Genomic DNA, 21,669 nt, shown 5'->3' with positions numbered 1-21,669 from the left:
GAGTAATAAATAAAGAGTTTTATGCTGTTTTAATTGTGTGGGGATAGAGTGAGACTATCTTTACGTACAAAAATGTAGAATCCCATAAAAGTTGAAAGTTATCTACACATGACTTTCTACAAATGTCTCATTGTAATATTTATTTCAGAAACGAAACATAGTACCTTTTTTATGATTATTTAATAGCAAAAATTTTAAATAATGTCATCAGTTACTCAAAATACACTGTTGTCAATATTTGTCAAGTTTGTTTTTGTTGAATGTTGACATCAAGAGATGTCTCATTATGAGCAGCATTAGTATTCATTTCGTTACATATAAAGACATTAGCTGAATGCCTGGCGTTGCCCGGGTAATAATAAAAGTCTTTGCACAGAAAAATATTTTTATTTAACATATACATCATTTACTATTTTAACTTTCAAACTTCGTATCATGAGAGGAATGTTTTGTGCAATTCAAATAAATTAAGAGAAAAATAAAACAAGTGTAAAGGTTTTCAAACTTTTTAAACAACTGTAACTTTTAAATTTCACATCATGAAATAAGTCTTTTGTGCGGCTAAAATAAAGTATGAGAAAAAATGAAACAAAATGTAAAGTTGTTTAAATGTGAAATAATTAGCAAGTAATGGCTAAATTGAGTCTGTTTTGCTACGATTTCAATGAAAAATTATTTGGTATACAATTATATGATTTTAATTCGTTTCTGTGTTGGCATCGTAAGATGAATATGCCGTATAGAGTGGTATAGAAACCCATAGTAATTATCTAATGCAAACACCTCCTGGTAAAAATCATCAAATTTTTATATAGGTGCTGTACATATTAAAAATTAATAACAAAACAATATGTTATAGCTTTAGTAATTATAGTTACCTACAGTAACTTTAGTGTATTTAGTGGTTATGATCAGCAAGAAAATGTAACATTACAACGTACTACGTGCAGTACGTACCGTGGAGAGTACTTGCCTTTGAGACAGGCGTATAACATAAACACTGAATTTAACATTAATGAATTTAGCTTACTAAACACTTACGTAAAGCTAAGTTTTAGTTTGTATTTTACTGAACTAAGCCTGAACATTGTCATAAGCTAAATCTTTAATCACATCTGTTTTCGGTTGCGTTTTTACTACAACTTATAATGAATAACGCAGAACTGAGATAGGGCGCAAGCGAGCAACGTCTCTTTTTCAGGCGTTGTGGGAGGAAAAAATGAAGTAGGTCAATAACTCTTCAACTGCTAAATTGAGCGAAACAAAAAAGTATTGTAGAAAACCCGTGTATGTCTAGAGGATATTTTTAGTTTTAAGAAATTCTAAATTTGTCTACAATGAAGTTTGATAGCTGATTAAAAAGTAAAAAATAATTATCGTGCCAGAATACTTTTTTTCTGGATATTACTCACCTTGCTTCCAAATGTATTGTATGCAAAGTCTGCATAGTCGTGGAACCAGTCTACAATACTGGCGTTAAGCCACCCACCCCTTGCTTGCAAAGCATCTGGCAAATCCCAATGGTAAAGAGTCACCTACAAAGATTTTTAAGATCGAAGAAGTGATTTTTAGATCACAAAACCTTGTGCTCTAACTCCCATATCATTTCGGAATTTGGAGTCAGGTATTATCACCATTCTAATCCATGAATTTGGGGCCGTTTTGCTGTATTCTCATTAACAATTTGTACTAAAACCATAAGAAAATTTCATTTCAACAATATACAACATGCTAATTGTAATCAATTATTTACCCACTCATATCCAAAATTGACCAGCATTCACATATCGCAATTGTGTTGTGGTTGCGTCACTGGCAGCGCAATACTTATTCTGTGATGAGTTTTTACGAAAATATGCAGTGCATCTATTTACAGGGTAATACAAAAGTTCCTACTGCATCTAGCACTGCGGAATGCTCACTAACAACACATTTTTGTTGTTAGTGAGCATTCTAACACTGCATTCAGCACTGCACATTGTGAAATAGACAATACTTCCACTGCACTAATACCACTTGCTGCGCATTAGAAAATAGTTGTATTGCATGTATTGTATACTGTGTACTGCGCAGTAGTAAAAGTACACAAGGCAATTATGCTGCATACAGCATGATTATGACATGCTTACAACTGTTACTGTATTGCTAATGCAACTACATAGACATCCAGGCAAAAATTAACTGCAACGCATTTTATATCTGGACATCAGTGAGTACTTATTAACGCACAGTTAGGATTTTCAGTAATGGTCATAAGTTGACTCATAACCCTGGTGCTCATATGCTAGAGCATACCTGTGGTGTTATTCCGTTCTTCAAGAGCTCATCGATGAGGTTGTTATAATAATCAACTCCAGCATGATTTACGTTTCCTTTAGTTCCATCCGGCAGTAGCCTGGCCCACGAAAGAGAAAACCGGTAGTGTTTTACCTGTGAAAGCAAAGACTTGATGCACAGTATATGGTAAGCCAAACTATATAGTAAGCTAGCATATATTTAGCAAAAGAAGCCTAGCTTTAACTTAAATCTAAACTTGACTGAATGAATTACGAGTAATGAATTTCAGAAACAGATCGATGACTAGATTTTAGAAACAGATCGATGAATAGATTTCAGAAGCAGATCAAGGGCTAGATTTTAGAAACAGATCGATGGCTAGATTTCAGAAGCAGTTTGATGACTAGATTTCAGAAACAGATCGATGGCTAGATTTTAGAAACAGATCGATGGCTAGATTTCAGAAACAGATCGATGGCTAGATTTTAGAAACAGATCGATGAATAGATTTCAGAAACAGATCGATGGCTAGATTTTAGAAACAGATCGATGGCTAGATTTTAGAAACAGATCGATGACTAGATTTCAGAAACAGATCGATGACTAGATTTTAGAACCAGATCAATGAATAGATTTCAGAAACAGATCGATGGCTAGATTTTAGAAACAGATTGATGGCTAGATTTCAGAAGCAGTTTGAATGACTAGATTTCAGAAACAGATCGATGGCTAGATTTCAGAAACAGATCGATGGCTAGATTTTAGAAACAGATCGATGAATAGATTTCAGAAACAGATCGATGGCTAGATTTTAGAAACAGATCGATGGCTAGATTTTAGAAACAGATCGATGACTAGATTTCAGAAACAGATCGATGACTAGATTTTAGAACCAGATCAATGAATAGATTTCAGAAACAGATCGATGGCTAGATTTTAGAAACAGATTGATGGCTAGATTTCAGAAGCAGTTTGAATGACTAGATTTCAGAAACAGATCGATGGCTAGATTTTAGAAACAGATCGATGAATAGATTTCAGAAACAGATCAATGACTAGATTTCAGAAATAGATCGATGACTAGATTTTAGAAACAGATAGATGACCAGATTTCAGAAACAGATCAATGACTAGATTTTAGAAACAGATCAATGAATAGATTTCAGAAACAGATCGATGACTAGATTTCAGAAACAGATCGATGGCTACTCCAGCACCAACTTAACACCTGAATGATAACTAATGATAACTCAAAGCAGAAAGCTCAACATTAAAATGAGTTAAGCTATAGTAAGAATTGAAAATTAAAAAAACATAAAAAACATTTTAGGCAGTTATCCAGACTTAGCACTTTGAAGCCTGGGCGGGAGTTAACTCGTGTATATAGTTTTCCACCAGATACTACGCCAAAGACAAATTGACAGTGTAGTTTCGTTTCAATTTTGCCTATTTACAGTTTAGCTATGGTTACAAAAACTTTATCGTTTTACAGCTGATATCTTCTAAACGGAGTTGCGCAAGTTTCAAACATTGACTAATTTTTTTTTTAATATAACCAAAATAGTGAAAGCAAGTCAAACAAGCCGATAAATGAAAGATGGCTGCCAAAAGGAGATTAGTTTGTAATAACACACTGGTTGAAATTCTTGGTAATGAAAGCTCTGAAGTTGACTAAAATAGTGACATATTTATTTAATTTTTAGTGACTAATCGTTGCTCATTTTTCTTTTTTTTTGTTTTATCATCATGGTAGGGCATAATTTGAAAAACATTTCTATTTGAAATGAAATTATTGCCGATAAAGTAATATATACTGTAAACCTCTATTTGAACGCCACCTCTATTTGAACTCCACTATGGGAGAAGGGTTGAAAAATAGTGTGGCACGGCGTTCAATTATATATATATTTAATTATATATTAATATTAATATATATTTAATTGTGCAATCATTATATTTCTTTCGTTACCTCAAAAACATCACTCTTCTGATAGAGTGTGGAATAAAAACTAGTTACCCCATTTTACTTTTGTTTAATTTCCTTGTGTCTACAAGCTTAGAGCTTCAAAAGGATCTGTAATTCAAAAGGAGTTATGCTACCCTGAGTGCTTTCACAGTTGATGAAAAGTCGTTGATACGGTTCAGGTTCAGGGGACCTGCTTGTGTCTACATGATTAGGCTTTAAAGTATTAACACCGATCAGTCTATAACAATAATTATCGGATTCTGTCACTCCTTTATTAAGGTTGACTGCAGCCTGACTTGACTAAAGGTCTACAACTGGCTACACAATTGAGCAGTGGTAGTTTTCTATTCACCTTACATAGACTAAAATCCTATAAATCTGCCTGTTAATGTGTCTGATAAGATAATGTAAAAAAACAAAATATGCTGACTTACTTTAAGAGACTTAAGGAGCTGAACGTCTTGTACATAGTTATGGTAGCTGTCACAGGCCACCTTACCATCACTGCCATCAGCAATAGCGCCCTTGGTCTCCGTAAATGTGTCCCAGATATTTCTTCCCTTGCCTAAAAATTTCACATTTGATGGATGTCCTATTACCTAGACGATACCAAAACTTCAACTTTGCAGTAACAGGAAAGGTGTCAATAGCGTATGTGAATATCTTACTCAGTACCGTTGAAAATATAGTACTACCTTCTTACAGTGCTTTAGGATTCATGTTTAGAAACTAATGCGCCTAATATAAATTCAGAATTAATTTTTCAAAGCCATCAGGCTGATATCACCGAAGTTCAACAATTTCCACTCTATATATTGCCTGTTGGCTAGTTACTTGCCATCAGCATCCCAGCCACCCTCTATCTGATAAGAAGAAGTTGCAGAACTCCATGCAAAGTCAGAAGGAAACTTTCCATATATAAATTTTCTATCGGATAGCTTCTCATAGCCACATGCCAAGGTAATAAGTGCAGCGAGCAAACAGACGCTGAACCTTGCAGCCTGCATTTTCCAAGGTAGCTGAGCCCAACAGAATAGAACAGGTTTGAGACTACACCCAGCAATTGCTGATAATGACTGATAAGGGGAGCCCTTAATAGGTTGTATCAGGATTGTTATAATACCTCACAGTCAGAAACTGAAAAATCTATTGATAACACGACTAATGATAGCTTGTGTAGATCTGTGATGTTAATGCTACTTTATTATCAAAGGGATTGCTCAATCTGCTAGATGCCTAATACACAAACGAGCCTAAGAAGTGCTTAATACTTCTATCTAGGTAAATTAATCTGTAATGATCAAATGTTCATTAGTACTATCATGGTATTAACCATCTCAATAGACCTCTCTCTCTTGCAGTTGGTCATTTTGCCATTGACTGTCTTATGGTTTAGGCTTTATCGCTGACTTCCATGCAAATCTGTCTTCCACTTTCTCTTGCCATCTGTTTGTGTCTAGTTACCTCAACTTCATGTCACGCTCCGATACATTTTAATATCTCAGTCTATGTCTACCCTGACTCCTCCTTCCTTTGTAGAGTTATGAATATAACTACTAGACAGTGAATCAGGCAGCAGAGCTAGTGATGTGCAAAAACCGACCAGTATTTTAACTAAATGTAACCAGTTCAGTCACTACTCAAGTATTTATAGTCCGTTTTTGATAACTACTTGTTACCAAAACCAACTCCGATGTCTTGGATTTAAGTAAGGCTGCAGAGTTTTATCTACTTTTTAGCCAATCACCGCAAAAGATGTCCACACACTAGTAGTCTAGTAAACCTTTGCTTTACGACTATTTTTATGCATGCAGGGGAGATTGAGATTTTATTCAACTTGACATACAGATACATTGAGGTATATGGCTGGAAGCAGATTTTCACCTTTGTAATGACTTACACCTTTTATAAAATGTTTGTTCCTTCTACATTTAGATGTTTACACGAATAACCCAAACACTTTGATGTAGATATGCCGAGTGAACTTCGAGTTAGCCACATAATAGGTGCCTAACTACTGCGTAGAAAAACAGAGAATGTAGTACTTCCTACCTTTGATATCTGTAGTAATGCAGATGACAATTTGCATTTATATAAAGTACCACTGCACTGTGCTCAAAGAATTTCTCTATCTCTACGGACATGCCTAGATCAACATGCTTGTATGAAATATCAACAAAGTTGAATAGGCCTTCTCTTTGTGACCTTGTGACCTTGTGTAGCTGATTAGAAAAGTGCAGGGTAGCTTGAAAAATAGGAAATCTTTCTCTCCACACAAATTATGTTTTATGCGATTTACTAACCGACTGGATATAAAATGTTAAAACTGCTCGACAAGCAAAGACTCGCATGACGACTCAAGTTTATAAACATCCCTGCTGCTCTGTTTTGATATCTTTTGACAATTATGTGAAAGACACATTAATTTAGTTCTACATTTACCATCTAAATTAGCCCATATGAACTTGTGATTAGCTTTGTAGAAGCTTTGTACATGCTTCCTCAATAATGCCAGCCTGTCAACATCTTGGTACAATGGCATTGAAACATTCAAGTAAAACATGAAATATATAGTTTATTAAACTTTTAATAGGCAGTCAATATTATAATATTGCATATTGTGTGCTTTACCAGGTTTTATTGAAAATTATCTGCATAGCTTAGCATATTAAAGTCTAATCACAATGACCAAAATACTGTGTTTCCATATCTATTGGACCTCATTGACTATCTGACAAAAATTTCTGAAGCCATACCATGTATTAAACTAAAATTATTTTTATCAAAGATTTGTGATAATCAAAACATTTACTATATATGTATACCACTACAGATAAACACACTAGCAGAAGGAAACGGTGTTCTCGTTTTAAAGCACTATCCATAAAAGACTCATTGCTGTTGGAAGGAGGTGGAGAGCCCCTTGTGTGAACAGTGTCGCGCTTGACTGTTGAACAAAACCATTATCTTCAATTATCTTTGTGTAAAACCTACAATCACACCGAAGGGCTTTCTGAGAAATACGTTTAATTTTATACAACAAATATAGTTATATATAATATAGTTCAGGAATACTAGTTCTAACAAGTTAGTAAAATTGAGATGGAAATCAACCACTGCACACCCAAAACCCTACAGTAGGTAATAGGTTCAGCCTCACTTTAGACAACAATAGCTAATTTGCCTGAATCAAATGTGCACGTTGTTACTTTAGTTTAAATTGATTTCAGAGTTTAAGCCAAAAATATCTCATCGCCCACTATATAACAATATAGTATAATTGTACAATTGCAGTATATAACAATTTTGAAATTAAATTCTGAGAGGTAAGTTAAACTATTTTTATATATCAAGAAATATTTGCAACTTTGAGTTACCTCGCGGAGTCCTTTGCAATCCTCGGTCTTGCAGGATCAGAAAAATTCACATAGTGAAGTCCAAACCTCTCTTCATATCCTGCAGCCCACTCAAAGTTATCCATCAGGGACCATGCGGTGTATCCCTTCACATTGCACCCATCTTCCTTTATAGCTGAAAGAGAGTCATAGGATCTACATGTAAGCGTGCGCTTGATTGTTAAGTGACTGGAATGTGACGGAGTAAATGTGGTCCTTTAAGCTAGTCACATAAGATAAAGTATGGCCGGAGAGCCGTTTACCGCTATATTCATGAAATCAAGGCAGTTAACCAATTGATTAAAGGGTCACGCTAGCCTCATATCTAAAAAAAAATCTAAAAGATCCAAAGATGAAGCATTAATAAGCGTGCTATAATTCTATAAACATCTTGTCTTGTATGTGAGATGAAAGTAAAGTTTGATTTTCAAAGATGAGCTTACAAAAATCTAAGTAGAATTTATTTTCATCAAAAAGTATCAGTATTTTTCTATCATTTCTTATACTCAATGTTATACTACACCGTTATAATTGTCTATAATTTTTGCCATTACAAAATTGGAAACTAAAACCTTACATGTTTCAATATGGTCTGGATATACATTGCAACTTAATCAAAAACCTTTATAATTGTTCTACAAAATTATTATTTTAAAAATTTATGATCTTGAAACAAAATCTTTCACTACAGGATTTAACTCAATCTCAAATTACGGTTTGATGCCCAATCTGACACGAATAGCATCAAGGCTGTGGCTTTGACATCGGTTTTAAAATACTGGTAGGAAATCTTGCCAAATGAAACGATCTGCTCTGCTCAATTGTGCCACACCAAACAGGCCTGGCTAATTCTCCTTCAGCTCACACTCCATTCGTCTTATTTTTGGCATAAATATAAAAAAATACTATGTGAGGGTATTCCGCAAATGCTTCCTATATCAATCCATTGTTTGCACTAGCACAAAATGTCAGACTGAATATTTAACATGTTAACTATTTGGTATCACAAATAATTACATTAGTATTATTACTGTATTTATGATTTGATATGATTTTATGAAATATAGCATTGCAATTGGCTGTAGTAAAGATGCTTCATAAATAAGCAATAAAGCAATAAGCAAATAAAGCTTTGCATTATAAAAAGATACGAATGATATAATATGACAAAATAAGAGTTAGCTTCTGGCAAAAGTTTGCTCAGTGGTTTTTATCTTATTTAGCACAATTGTACGGATATCTCCAGTCAGACAAAACTTGCTATTGCAAATACACCCAAAATATTTAAACACGATCCTTAGCTCGAGTCTAGAAAGCCTCATTCTGTAAAAAACAATTATATTTTTATTATCGATGACTTCGTTAGTATTATATCCCTCTAAGAATTTTATAAAATGATTAAACTAGTTTTATATGATAGGGAAATCCCAGCCTTTTGTGATACTGACTAGAGCATAAGCCAATGAAGTAGCAGATTTTTATTCGATGATAATACATCGACAATTCATTTGTGCTATAGTGCATCGGTCTCTGTACAGAGCAAATTTTTGCACTCACGAGTGCATACAGTCGCACAGAATCAATGACCACTGGTATCAAAGTTTGCTGTGGAAACCACTGCATAAAGTTCAACCTATACTAGTTTGTATTAGCAGAACTAATATTGATGTTATTATGATTTCACTTTGATGCCTCTGATCGAAACTAAGCCAATGGGATTCTATCAGAGCGCTGCGGTGAAATACAATCAAAACAGCTCGCATCCATAGATGCATGAAAGGTTAATATAGAAAGTTGAAATTGAGTTAACAGTTTGCTTCTTGTGAGAACAACATAGAACGTGTCTTAATCAATTTCTTTTGCTAGCAAAAATCAGTATATGACAAGCGTTTTGTGTTTATTTGTGTATAGTTTGGAGTTATCATACATCGCATACAGAGTAGGAAAACTTTCACTTCTAGCAATTCAAGTTCTGTGATTTTATAAGAAGACAGCTCTTTATTTTTCAACTATTACATGTATTTATAAAAATGTTATATCCAAGTTTTATGAAGGCTTGAAACGGATTAAGGCATTTATATGATGAAATCAGTTTCTACTTATGAAATTTCTTACTTACGAAGCAGCCTCTAAAATAAATTACTTTTGTAGGTAGCGGTTACACTGTATTTGCTAATGCAAAGAAAATGATAGTGTTTTGACAATGATACTAAAATGATAGTGTAGATGCATGAAAAGTTAATATAGCTGCCCATAAATTGTTGAAATTAAGTAGAATGTACAACGCCCGTACCCGTGTACTAATGCAAAGAAAATGATAATATTAAGTTTTGGATACCTTGCAGCACATTGTTGATGTAATGCTTGTAAAAATCTACGCGAGTGTCATCTTGAAGCTGGCCAGGTCTGTCCGAGAATCCATTTTCTGTGATGAACACATCAGGATTGCCATACTGCTCTTTTATCCACACGAGTAAAGCTCTCATAAGTTCAGGAGTTGAAAAAAGCCAAGCTGAGGCGGATCTACATTATAAAACACTTCAAAATTGTCTCAATGGGCATATATCATGAAATTGACAATCGTATTTAAATCTTCAAAAGAGTCAACATGTCTGCTATAGAAGAATGTTTCCATAACCGCATATCTGAATTTGACCTAATGGAAAGGAATTTAATGCAAAGTTGATACGCGTTTCCTGATAATGTGCTATAAATAGATAGATACTAAATGTTGCAATAGCTAACAACACAAAGTATTTTTATTTTAATCTAAGAGTACAATAAAATGGTATTCATATCAGTTTTTCGTGTGAAAACTTGTGACTGACATGCTGATTGCAAGTACACTTGCAAAAGGAATATCACAAACTATTTAGGGTACATGATTAAATTTACTTTAATTAAATTTATGCACAGAAAATCTGTCTCATACAAAATATGCATGCCTTATTCAAGCATGGTTATGGTCGTAACTTCCAAAATATTCACATCAATCAAATGAATTTATGTCTTTGGTAACAATTGGCTTACAATTGGATTAGCAAACTTGCAATTTGAGTTTTTTCAGATAACAATTTTATAAAAACTCTAAAGGGTTGTCTGACCATGAAAAACTGAAAAGTTTTCATATCATTGTTCATCACTGATGCATCCTCTTTTTGATGAGGCTATGATTTAAGTAGAGACCAGATTGAATGGCAGCGGTTACTACAATTAAAGGAAAATGAATGCCAAAACACAGTAACAACTCAACAAAATTTTTGAAAAAGTTGAGCTCATTGGGGTAGTGTTTAATACCGCAGCTTAACAACTTGGTTTCTAATATTGATTTTTATCTAGACAGACAAATGCTTGTAGTACAATCTGCATGATATTTCTACTAAATAAGTTACTTGCAAGATTTGTTGTGGCACTCAAAAAAAACAAAAACAAACATACAATAGTTTGAGAATGTGTCAGATGTCAGATCAGTAGCTGTACTTCTTTAGGATTTAGAAAGAGGGTTATGTGACTGAGTTGTCTGCTACTTACATTAGCACACTTTATAAATAGAATATCAGCACATTTTATAAATAGAATATCAAGTATTAGCATAGTTTATAAATAGAATATCAAGTATTAGCATTCTTTATAAATAGAATATCAAGTATTAGCATACTTTATGAATAGAATATCAAGTATTAGCATACTTTATAAATATAATATCAAGTATTAGCATACTTTATAAATAGAATATCAAGTATTAGCATACTTTATAAATAGAATATCAAGTATTAGCATACTTTATGAATAGAATATCAAGTAAACTGCTTTACCTAGATAATTACTCAATAAGTACAAGAAATTGTGTGTAACTAAATCTGCTCCCGCTATTCTCTTCGCAGTTTGAATTTTTGCAGATGAACAGTTTGCACCACAACTACAATTATCAGAGGTATACCATGTCTAAAAGGCACTACTGGCAAAACTTCACTCAATAACGAATACTCATGATTTGTAAACGAAGCGCCAAAGTGAACATACTCTGGATACAGTTAATACACCTCTGGTTTTGTAGATGTTTATTTATCTATATGCTATAATGACAAGTTATTATAATCATTAAGATTTCATCTTTCTTAATGAGCACTACAATTATGGTAATTGATTCACCAACTCTCCAACAACTGAGAACGTGTACTTCATATTAAACTATATATAAAGCATACCTAATTATACTTCCACTAACTTCCTGAACGTGCAAGCGAGTAATATGCTTAAACCAACCATCCATATTTATCTAATATCTATCATCTATAATATCTATATCTATCTACTACTATACTACTACACTGTACTATATCTACCTACTACTATACTACTACACTGTACTATATCTATCTACTACTATACTACTACACTGTACTATATCTATCTACTACTATGCTATTACACTGTACTATATCTACCTACTGCTATACTACTACACTGTACTATATCTATCTACTACTATACTACTACACTGTACTATATCTACCTACTACTATACTACTACATTGTACTATATCTATCTACTACTATACTACTACACTGTACTATATCTATTTACTACTATACTACTACACTGTACTATATCTATCTACTACTATAGTACTACACTGCACTGTATCTACCTACTACTATACTACTACACTGGACTATATCTACCTACTACTATACTACTACACTGTACTGTATCTACCTACTACTATACTAATACACTCTACTATATCTACCTACTGCTATACTACTACACTGTACTATATCTACCTACTACTATACTACTACACTGTACTATATCTATTTACTACTATACTACTACACTGTACTATATCTATCTACTACTATAGTACTACACTGCACTGTATCTACCTACTACTATACTACTACACTGGACTATATCTACCTACTACTATACTACTACACTGTACTGTATCTACCTACTACTATACTAATACACTCTACTATATCTACCTACTGCTATACTACTACACTGTACTATATCTACCTACTACTATACTACTACACTGTACTATATCTATCTACTACTATACTACTACACTGTACTATATCTACCTACTACTATACTACTACACTGTACTATATCTATCTACTACTATAGTACTACACTGCACTGTATCTACTTACTACTATACTACTACACTGGACTATATCTACCTACTGCTATACTAATACACTGTACTGTATCTACCTACTACTATACTAATACACTCTACTATATCTACCTACTGCTATACTACTACACTGTACTATATCTATCTACTACTATACTACTACACTGTACTATATCTACCTACTACTATACTACTACACTGTACTATATCTATCTACTACTATACTACTACACTGTACTATATCTATCTACTACTATGCTATTACACTGTACTATATCTATCTACTACTATGCTATTACACTGTACTATATCTATCTACTACTATACTACTACACTGTACTATATCTAGCTACTACTATACTACTACACTGTACTATATCTATCTACTACTATGCTATTACACTGTACTATATCTATCTACTACTATAATACTACTACACTGTACTATAGCTACAGCTACTACATAATAAGTATGTAACTAATTGTTTTACTATTAATAGATAATTAATTTTCAGCATTAGCATAACAGTATATTAGAGCGCAATTAATTTCAGTGATCAATATGGCTGTACATGGACAGTTGATTTTCTGCAGTTCTGGTGATCTGCTTTTGGGAATGTAACTCTACAGCTGCTTTAGTTAGTTAGGAATCGCTAATACCTAATTATATGGCATCTGATTTGTTTTTAGGCAAGTTATCATTACAGCCGTATAAAATTGTATAACATGAGAGCTTTCTTGAAAGTATGTTTATGAAAAAAAAGCTAACGATCGTTTTTTAATTATCAGCCATTTACTTTACATGTAGTAAAGTACATAATGTGGTAGCAAACACAGAAATGTCTTGTAAACCCAAGAAGCATACGCACGGAGTCCAACTTGGGTCCCGCATTCCTTGAAGTACGCCTTTATCATCAAATAGGTTTGGTTCAGCACTTGGATCCCAAGGGTCATCTTTGTTGGGGTTATCAACCACATTTCCACCAGTGTAAAAATTCAGTCCAAAATAATCTGAGCTTCCTAAAAATATTACGCTACAAAATTGTAGATATGCTGCTACAATATCAACTATTAGTGTAGCATTTGTGGTATACGACTTTGCGTTTTGCCCAAAAACCTCTTATCAGAGAAAACTTTTAAATATCTGATATAAGATGCAAGGTTTATATTTTTTGCATAGGTTAATGATACAAGCTGGAGACAGGAAGGCTACTTTAGATGATGAATCTTATACACCTTATAAAAAAATTATATTATTTTAAAAATATATTTTATATATATGTCAACTATAAAAATTTCATTATTTTAGAATTAATATACTTACAAGGTATACAAACGCAAATATATAAAATGATAACCATATCATAGTAAGGTATTTGTTTTTCCTTGTAAGCAATACTGGGTAAGCAAACCTAGTCATTCCGGAAACAATAAAAATGAGCAGTCTCGCATTTATGGTAAAATTTTAGACAAACGAGTAATATGAAAATATCTTTACTCATTTGTTAGATTTATAGTATAATTGTTACAGGGCTGTGAATCTGGTACCTTTCAAACTGTTAATGTCATCTGCTGTAAGAGGAGGAAGTCGAGATTCTGAGAGATTTTGCTGCTGACTTCTGTCTGCTACGCGTTGCTTCATTACGGCTGGATAATCTCCAACGGCTGAGAAAATAGGGTGGGCAAACCAGCCGAGATCAAACTGCATGGCTCTATCAGCTGCCTCCAAATCAGAACTTGATGAGCTGTCATTGGCTTGAGAAAATGGAACATTTAATGTGATTCCACATTTGCCACCTGTAGAAACACGTAAATATGACATAATCCACTTTATTTTCTTAATTACAGACAATAAATATTGTTAGATTTCAGCTGAAAAAGTAATCATCAGATTAACAAGGTTCTTCAGAACATCAGGCTGAGACTAGCTATTTAATAAAATAAAAATTTCATTTTCCACTTCTAGTTTAATTGTGTTACAGCCAATATCCTCACCGTCACTCATTTTCCTGTATGTCTCATCATATAGCTTGTAAGCCTTTGCATGCGCTCGCAGCAGATTAAAACCACATGTGTAAGCATATGTTCCTGTCTTATCTTTTACTCCAGGGGCGTGTGTCCCAGACGCATATCCGAAAGTGCAATGTATCAAAGGTTCATTGAAGGTTATCCAAAAGTTAACCTACAAAGTTATAACATGTGAGTTTTTCTAAATAAACTCACAAAGATTACTACCTGTCAGTATCTAATGAACTAGAAAAAGTAAAAAAATTAGGAGAAGCACACATCAATCATGTTTGTTTAGTTTTTCTAAATTTTGCAGAGAAAATAATTTTGCTGACAAAATAGAATTGTACATAAAATTTTTAAAGATGTCATGAAGGTAAAACTTTTCCTTTCAACTTCTAATGCGAATTACTCATTGCATTTACTATGTTTGCTAATGAAGATACAAGCTTCAGTTGGCTTCAGAAGGTGTGGTTTCATACCGAACTTTATTTATTCAAATGTAACAGATGGCGCGATTAGAAATGCTGAACAGTTGCATAATGGTTTGATATCACTTCTTCCTAATAGCACATACCTTGCTTCCAAAAGTATCAAAAGCAAAGTCAGCATAGTCATAGAACCAATCCACAATACTATCATTTAGCCATCCACCCATCTCTTGAAAAGTCTCTGGAAGATCCCAATGGTAAAGAGTCACCTATGAAAAGTTGTTTAAAAATTAGTTTAATACCTAGTGCACCGTAGAATGATTGTTCCTTAAAAATCATAATCTTAGTCGAGTACATCCAGGTTATCAAACAGAAAATACTGTACAAGCTCAAAAATAATAAGATGAAAGCTATCAAAGTCTTTATACTCAACTGCTTTAACACCAAACATCCTAGACATGTTTATGGCACCTTTGTAAAAAAATGTTGCTAGGTCTTCCACGCACACTAGCTAATTTCCCCCTTTCCAGGCTCAAAAACAATAACGAATGAGAGTAGAGTGCTTTAATGTACGTATATTTGCATATAACGGACACAGTCACACCCAAAGACTACTCTACTATGTCAGAAAAAGTGCCAGCCTTTCATATGATTGGCCTATGACAACAACAAGTGTTACATATGATAGCATGGTCAAACTCGAGATGGCGATTGCATAAGTTGCGGTAAGACATTATTCAATACAAAAAGAAAATGATATAGTTGATGATGTAGTACAATGATATAATGAGGTAGTTCCGTTCCATCAGGCAGAAGTTCCGGGTGGTCACTCGGCAAAAAATTGTGGCCTCCGTTTGCACAGGATCCTTGTGTCTCGACCAGCTAGACTTTGCTCTGTAGTAGCCGGCTGTTTCGGTCAGTGCATACCAAGGGGCGGCCATTCACCTGAATAATGAGTTGCTCAAATTTCAGAGCACACTGGTGTGTTACTAGAAATGGCATGCCTAGAATGACATCTTTGCTAATCTGGCTCATCGTGAAGGTTTCAACTGTCCTGACATCCCATAGGCGTATAGGTAGTCTGATCAACCTGTAAAAAGGGAGGGAGGTTCCGTCTGCCAACAATCCATGTCTATTCCTGGCCTCTAGTCTTTCTCTCATGGTCTCTGGGAGTCTGTCAAAGACCTACTTATTGAGCCGATTTGTAGTGCAGCCAGTATCTATCAGTAGTTGGATGGCTCGACCTTACAACTTGCCTGGGCAGAAGTTGCCTCGGGAATGCAGTCGACTGACAGCTTGTACACACGATGCCTCCTGCATTGACTTTTTTTGGAGCCTGTGCCCCTCATTCTTGGGGTCTGACTAGACCATGGTACCGGGGCCCATCACATTGAAAGCAGGCCATCGAAGGAAACCGCCGCTTTAAAGGAAGATTCCTTTCTCAAGTCCTTTCTGCTCGGTTGGTGCCTGGTTCTCTCTCTTCCGTACTGCAACTGGCTCAGTCTCCAGAGGCTAAGTTTCTTTGTCCTGATGCTTTTTTTAGCATCCAGCACTTAGTAGGGTTTCTAAGTCCTAGTTCCTTGTCTGGTCTCCTGCTCAACTGGGCTTCTGTCATCTTGGGGTGATTCAACCGTCTTTCTGGACCGCCTCTGCCGGGGAAGGGGTCTCCGGTCTCTTTTTGATCGGGTCGTACCTAAGACCTTAATGCGGTCAGTAGTAGACTTTACAGCCTCGGCCCTTGGCAGTTTTTGGCATGGGTTTCTTCAAGCTGTGGCATTGCTCCCAGACAAGCCTTTCTCCACACTCATAAAAGTAAGTCCGTTCAGCTCTCAACTCCCTGACCTGCTCTACCAGCTCCTTTAAAACTAGTATTAGCTGTCCTAGTTACGAATTGCCTGTGGTCTGGACTGGCTTGGCCTTCGCCACCTCTTTTTCTGGTTCCTGCAGCACCCAAAGTGGACGTGCTGTGGGGATTCTGTCTGGCTCTATTAGCAGAAATTCTCATTCAACTCTTACTGCATTGGCTAGTGTCGGTACAGCCAGTGTTGTTGGAGAGCTGCGTTGTTCAAGGGGTTTGTAAAGTGCTCCTTGGCCAGATTTCTCCTAAATGGCTCTGGCAGCTCTGCACACACAATGAGTACCAGTCTTTCAATTTCCATTGAATGCTACTGACATGGGGTTTGGCTAACCTTCTCCAGGGTTCTGAGTTTGACCCATGCTTTACAAAAAGACAGTACGAACCGGGCCCGCATGGCATCGAAGATGCCCTCGAATCTTTGTGTTTGTCCGCAACTCTCAGCTTTCTTATTCAAGACTTCATGCAGATGTGAGAAAGTCACAGCTTCTGTCCATTTATTGACTCGTGCCACTTCCTGAAATCTGGAAATAAAATACTCTGGGTTTTCTGTACCGGAGTACTGCAGAGTCTGAAACAGTGGTGCTGGCATTCATGGTGCTACCAACAACCTTTCCAGGGCATCTGTTAGTCAATCAGTCTCTCTGTCAGCACTGCAGAAACTTTCGGTACATCTTGCTTTGAACTATGGGGCTCCATGTGAACGCAGGGTACTACCAGCGTGAAGCTTGGGTTCCAACCTTTGTCCGGTCACTCCCAGATTCAATGTGCCTAATCTAACTGAACCTCAACGAATTTGGGGTACAGCCACGCATTTGCTTGGCTCCCAACCTTCATTCGGAGATCACGGTATGACGGCTAGGTACTGATTGGTCCTCGAAAACTGGATGGATGTTTAACCAGCATGAAGCTTGGTCTCATCATGATTCGAGACTTCAGCAATTTTCCGTCTACTTTGATTTTCTCCCAGCTGCCACTTTTAAGCCAGGGAAAGGATATTCATCGAAGCCAAACCGAATCGCTGCTAGTGTAGCTTTCGGATCCGACTTGATCCCACCTTTGCCACCAATGTAAAAGAGGCTGCTCGGTCTTTCATGGCACACTAGCTCACCTCCATTTTTTCAGACTTGGAAATAATAACGCATAAGAGTAGAGTGCTGTAGTCTATATTTGCATATAACAGAGACTGTCACAGCCAAAAACTACTCTGCCATCTCAAAAAAGTGCCAGCCTTTTATATGGTTGGCCTACAAAAGCAAGTGCGACATAAGATAGCATTGTCAAACTTGCCAATGGCGATTACATAAGTTGTGGTAAGACATTATTCAATACCCAAGGAAAATGATACAATAAGTGGCTACATATAGATATGCATACATGACAACTACTGCTACCGAAGATCACTAAAATAAAAACTAAGTTTTTAAAATTAGCCGATAATGTCTGTGTGCTACGGCCACCACACCTTAATAAACATGAGTCGGATGATAAACATTTGATAGCACTTTGATAAAAATTTGATAAACATCTGATAAACATCTGATAAACATTTAATAAGCACCTTGATAAACATCAGCTTTTGAACAAAAACATAAATATAGTTTGATGAAGCTATGCTCAGTTCTTAACAGCTAAAATATTTGGTGATGAAGTGATTTTGAGAACTTGCAAAATTGAATTTGCTGTCTATATACTTGTAGACATATCAAAATCTATATCTAATTTTCATACTTCTGGTACGGGACTGGATTGCAAAAATAAACACTAGATTTGTTTTCCATGTCCTGTCACTTGAATGATAAAATATTCAATGCTGTCAAAGTGTGGCTTTTTTATTAAAAGATAGGTTAAATTGGGAAATCTACAATTTCAGTTTAAAAACCATCAAATGGCACTGATAAAATAGCAAAACTTAATAATTGGCCTTATATCAATAATGAAAAAAAAACAAATAACAAACAATTTTGCTCCCTGTGCTAATTCCATTAACACAATCCTGCATACATAGTTATTTGTTTTTCAAATACTATAGTTTTGACAGGGCAGTCTATCTTATGTCAATTATATGATAATGGTATTTATATAGCAGCAAAAGGTAAAATTTTACCAATTATTGTAACTGAAAAATTGTATTTGCCACCTAAAGAATTGTAGTATGAGTATCTTACAACAAAGAAGATAGTTAAACATACTGTAGATAGCAGATGCTTGAACAGCCCTAACAGCCTCACATACTGCATTTCAAAATTCCACCGACTTTCACTGTTTATAAAGTGTACTTTAAAAATAGCAGAACTATTATACAAGAAGGCAGGTGTCAGGTGAGAAAATGCACAAATGGTTTCATCATCTCCAAACATGTAATGTATCCTCTTTTTTGTGTACCTATATCATATTGTGTATCATGCTTGTGATTACCTGGAGAATTGTAGATTATCCTTATGACAGTCCTATCAGCCCTATGGCTGGAGTGCCTGTGTGCGCATGTGAGTCTATTTCACAGCATTCTAGTGAGTACTGGTGTGATATAGGTGTGATATAGGTGTGATATAAGTGTGATATCGGTGTGATATAGGTGTGATATAGGTGTGATATAGGTGTGATATAGGTGTGATATAAGTGTGATATCGGTGTGATATAGGTGTGATATAGGTGTGATATAGGTGTGATATACCATTCCAATGGCTGGCATGTCTACATCGTACTAGCAAAAACCTAAAATCTTAAATCTCATTTTGCACTAGCATTTGTTTAGTATAGCAGAGGGTATCTTTAGAGGGTATATATCTGGGGTGCTTTATATCATGCCAATGACTGGCATGCCATGCGTGCTACATGCTAGTTAGTACTTTATGTGTTATACCGTATATCATCTCCTTTACATGCTAGACCATACCTGTGGTTTTATTCCGTTTTTCAAGAGCTCATCGATAAGGTTGTGATAATACTCAACTCCAGCAGCATTAACAACCTCACGAGTTCCATTCGGCAATAGCCTGGCCCACGAGAGAGAAAACCGGTAGTATTTTACCTAAAATATGTTATGCATGGTGACACTAGAACCCTTGGTCCCCTTTATGTTGTAGAAAATGCTTGGCAGAAGCGGTACAATCGGTACAAATGCTGCTGACAATGCATCACTTCACCTACATTTAACTGTGCATAGTGAAAAACACAATAGAAGACTTTGCATTCACTGCTTTTTGAAATATTACAAATAATCGATGAAAATAAAAGAATAATGTCTTTAAACTAAAAAAACATTGACACACCGCTGCCCGCATTGATAAACGACGGTATGCAACAGACTTATATGCCTTAGGAATATTTTTCCAAAAGGATTAGGCAGATCACTGCACCGATTACTATATTTATGGTGAAAATGTTTGTGTGATGAATATTAGGCAACTGTAAACTAACCTTTGCAAAATCCCAAACAAAACATCGGACACAGTAAAAATGTGCTGCACATAGCATTAAGTTATTTTGTTTAACTTAGTAGATAGTTGACTACATGACTACAACAGTAACATTTCACATTTGTCAATAACTTCCTCATGCACAAACACTACACACAACATAAATTACTCCGCCATGAAATTAGTCCAAATCATAAAAAAAGTTTTTCTGGTCCAAAAGAATTTTTGCAAAATGCATGCAATTTACGGCTGTCATGCTTACTTTAAAAAGCAGCCGTAATAAATGCAAAAGCGATTATGCCAGATAAGTGCATTTTAATTCAACATAATTTATCAGTAAAATAAGCTTTCAAGTGACTGGTGTATACTGGCCTAAACTGCATTTTATAGTCTATTATCCATTTGCTATTAGACGTAAAAATGAAACCTAATCTATGATTACTAAATCTATATATTTTAGTCTACAATAAACCGGTTTTGCTAATCCAATTGTACGTACTGCATGATCTACCTTAAATTCTTCAGCTGTGTGTTACTGTTAACTTCAGGTGTAGTATGATAGTTTCGATCATTATAAACCTTGTTTTGTAGTTCTTGCAAGCTTAAAAGGTAGTAAATCTTACAGCTGTAGAACTATTAATCAAGGACAACAAAACATGTATGTAAATGAAGGAAATACCAGAATGTTAGCATTTGTTATTTATAAGTAATCTCAAGATATTGAAACAACCTCCCTTTTAGTTTCTCACTACACAAGCTGTAAAATGATGGAGCATCGAAGAAAAGTTCGAACCTAAAAACCAGCCTGTTTTTCTCGAGACTTCATTTGAAGTTATGATTGTTCACTTTTACCTGCGAGGGTTGTATATAGGCTAATGAAGCTGCCAGCATATTTCAAATATTACTGGATTTATACTGGATTACTTAGATACTAAATTTATCGCAAAGCAATGCCAAGAAAATTAGCCAATGAGAGATGTGACTGGCACAAAACTTTTAAAACTTGTTGGACCTCAAGTTTACATCAGTGCCTGCATAGTGGACAAGCATCGCCTTATGTAACCTATCCTTCAACCACAAAATGAGATTTAATTATTGCTCTCTCGAAAATTGCCAAATTCTGTCAAGCCTTTATTAAGGTTGACTGTTGACTTGACTAAAGCTCC

At 35.2% G+C, this 21,669-nt stretch overlaps 1 protein-coding gene across 1 annotated transcript in view; it reads right to left on the bottom strand.

Moving 5' to 3' along the window:
* Positions 1 to 20,086, bottom strand: part of LOC137392118 (lactase/phlorizin hydrolase-like) — a 42,182-nt gene extending 22,096 nt beyond the window's left edge. The window contains exons 1-12 of the mRNA XM_068078746.1: positions 19,981 to 20,086; positions 15,376 to 15,498; positions 14,787 to 14,973; positions 14,340 to 14,588; positions 13,661 to 13,811; positions 9,977 to 10,161; positions 7,621 to 7,774; positions 7,200 to 7,233; positions 5,082 to 5,184; positions 4,678 to 4,808; positions 2,296 to 2,430; positions 1,413 to 1,535 (exon numbers count right to left, since the gene is read on the bottom strand). Coding sequence (XP_067934847.1) covers positions 1,413 to 1,535; positions 2,296 to 2,430; positions 4,678 to 4,808; positions 5,082 to 5,184; positions 7,200 to 7,233; positions 7,621 to 7,774; positions 9,977 to 10,161; positions 13,661 to 13,811; positions 14,340 to 14,588; positions 14,787 to 14,973; positions 15,376 to 15,456 — 1,533 coding nt within the window. The 5' untranslated portion in view covers positions 15,457 to 15,498; positions 19,981 to 20,086. The remainder of the gene's footprint in view (positions 1 to 1,412; positions 1,536 to 2,295; positions 2,431 to 4,677; positions 4,809 to 5,081; positions 5,185 to 7,199; positions 7,234 to 7,620; positions 7,775 to 9,976; positions 10,162 to 13,660; positions 13,812 to 14,339; positions 14,589 to 14,786; positions 14,974 to 15,375; positions 15,499 to 19,980) is intronic.
* Positions 20,087 to 21,669: the final 1,583 nt, after the last annotated feature.

The sequence above is a fragment of the Watersipora subatra genome, chromosome 3 (assembly GCF_963576615.1).
Source record: "Watersipora subatra chromosome 3, tzWatSuba1.1, whole genome shotgun sequence".
NCBI lineage: Eukaryota > Metazoa > Bryozoa > Gymnolaemata > Cheilostomatida > Watersiporidae > Watersipora > Watersipora subatra.
Note: the sequence above shows the minus strand (reverse complement) of the source record. Positions and strands in the feature narration are given on the sequence as shown.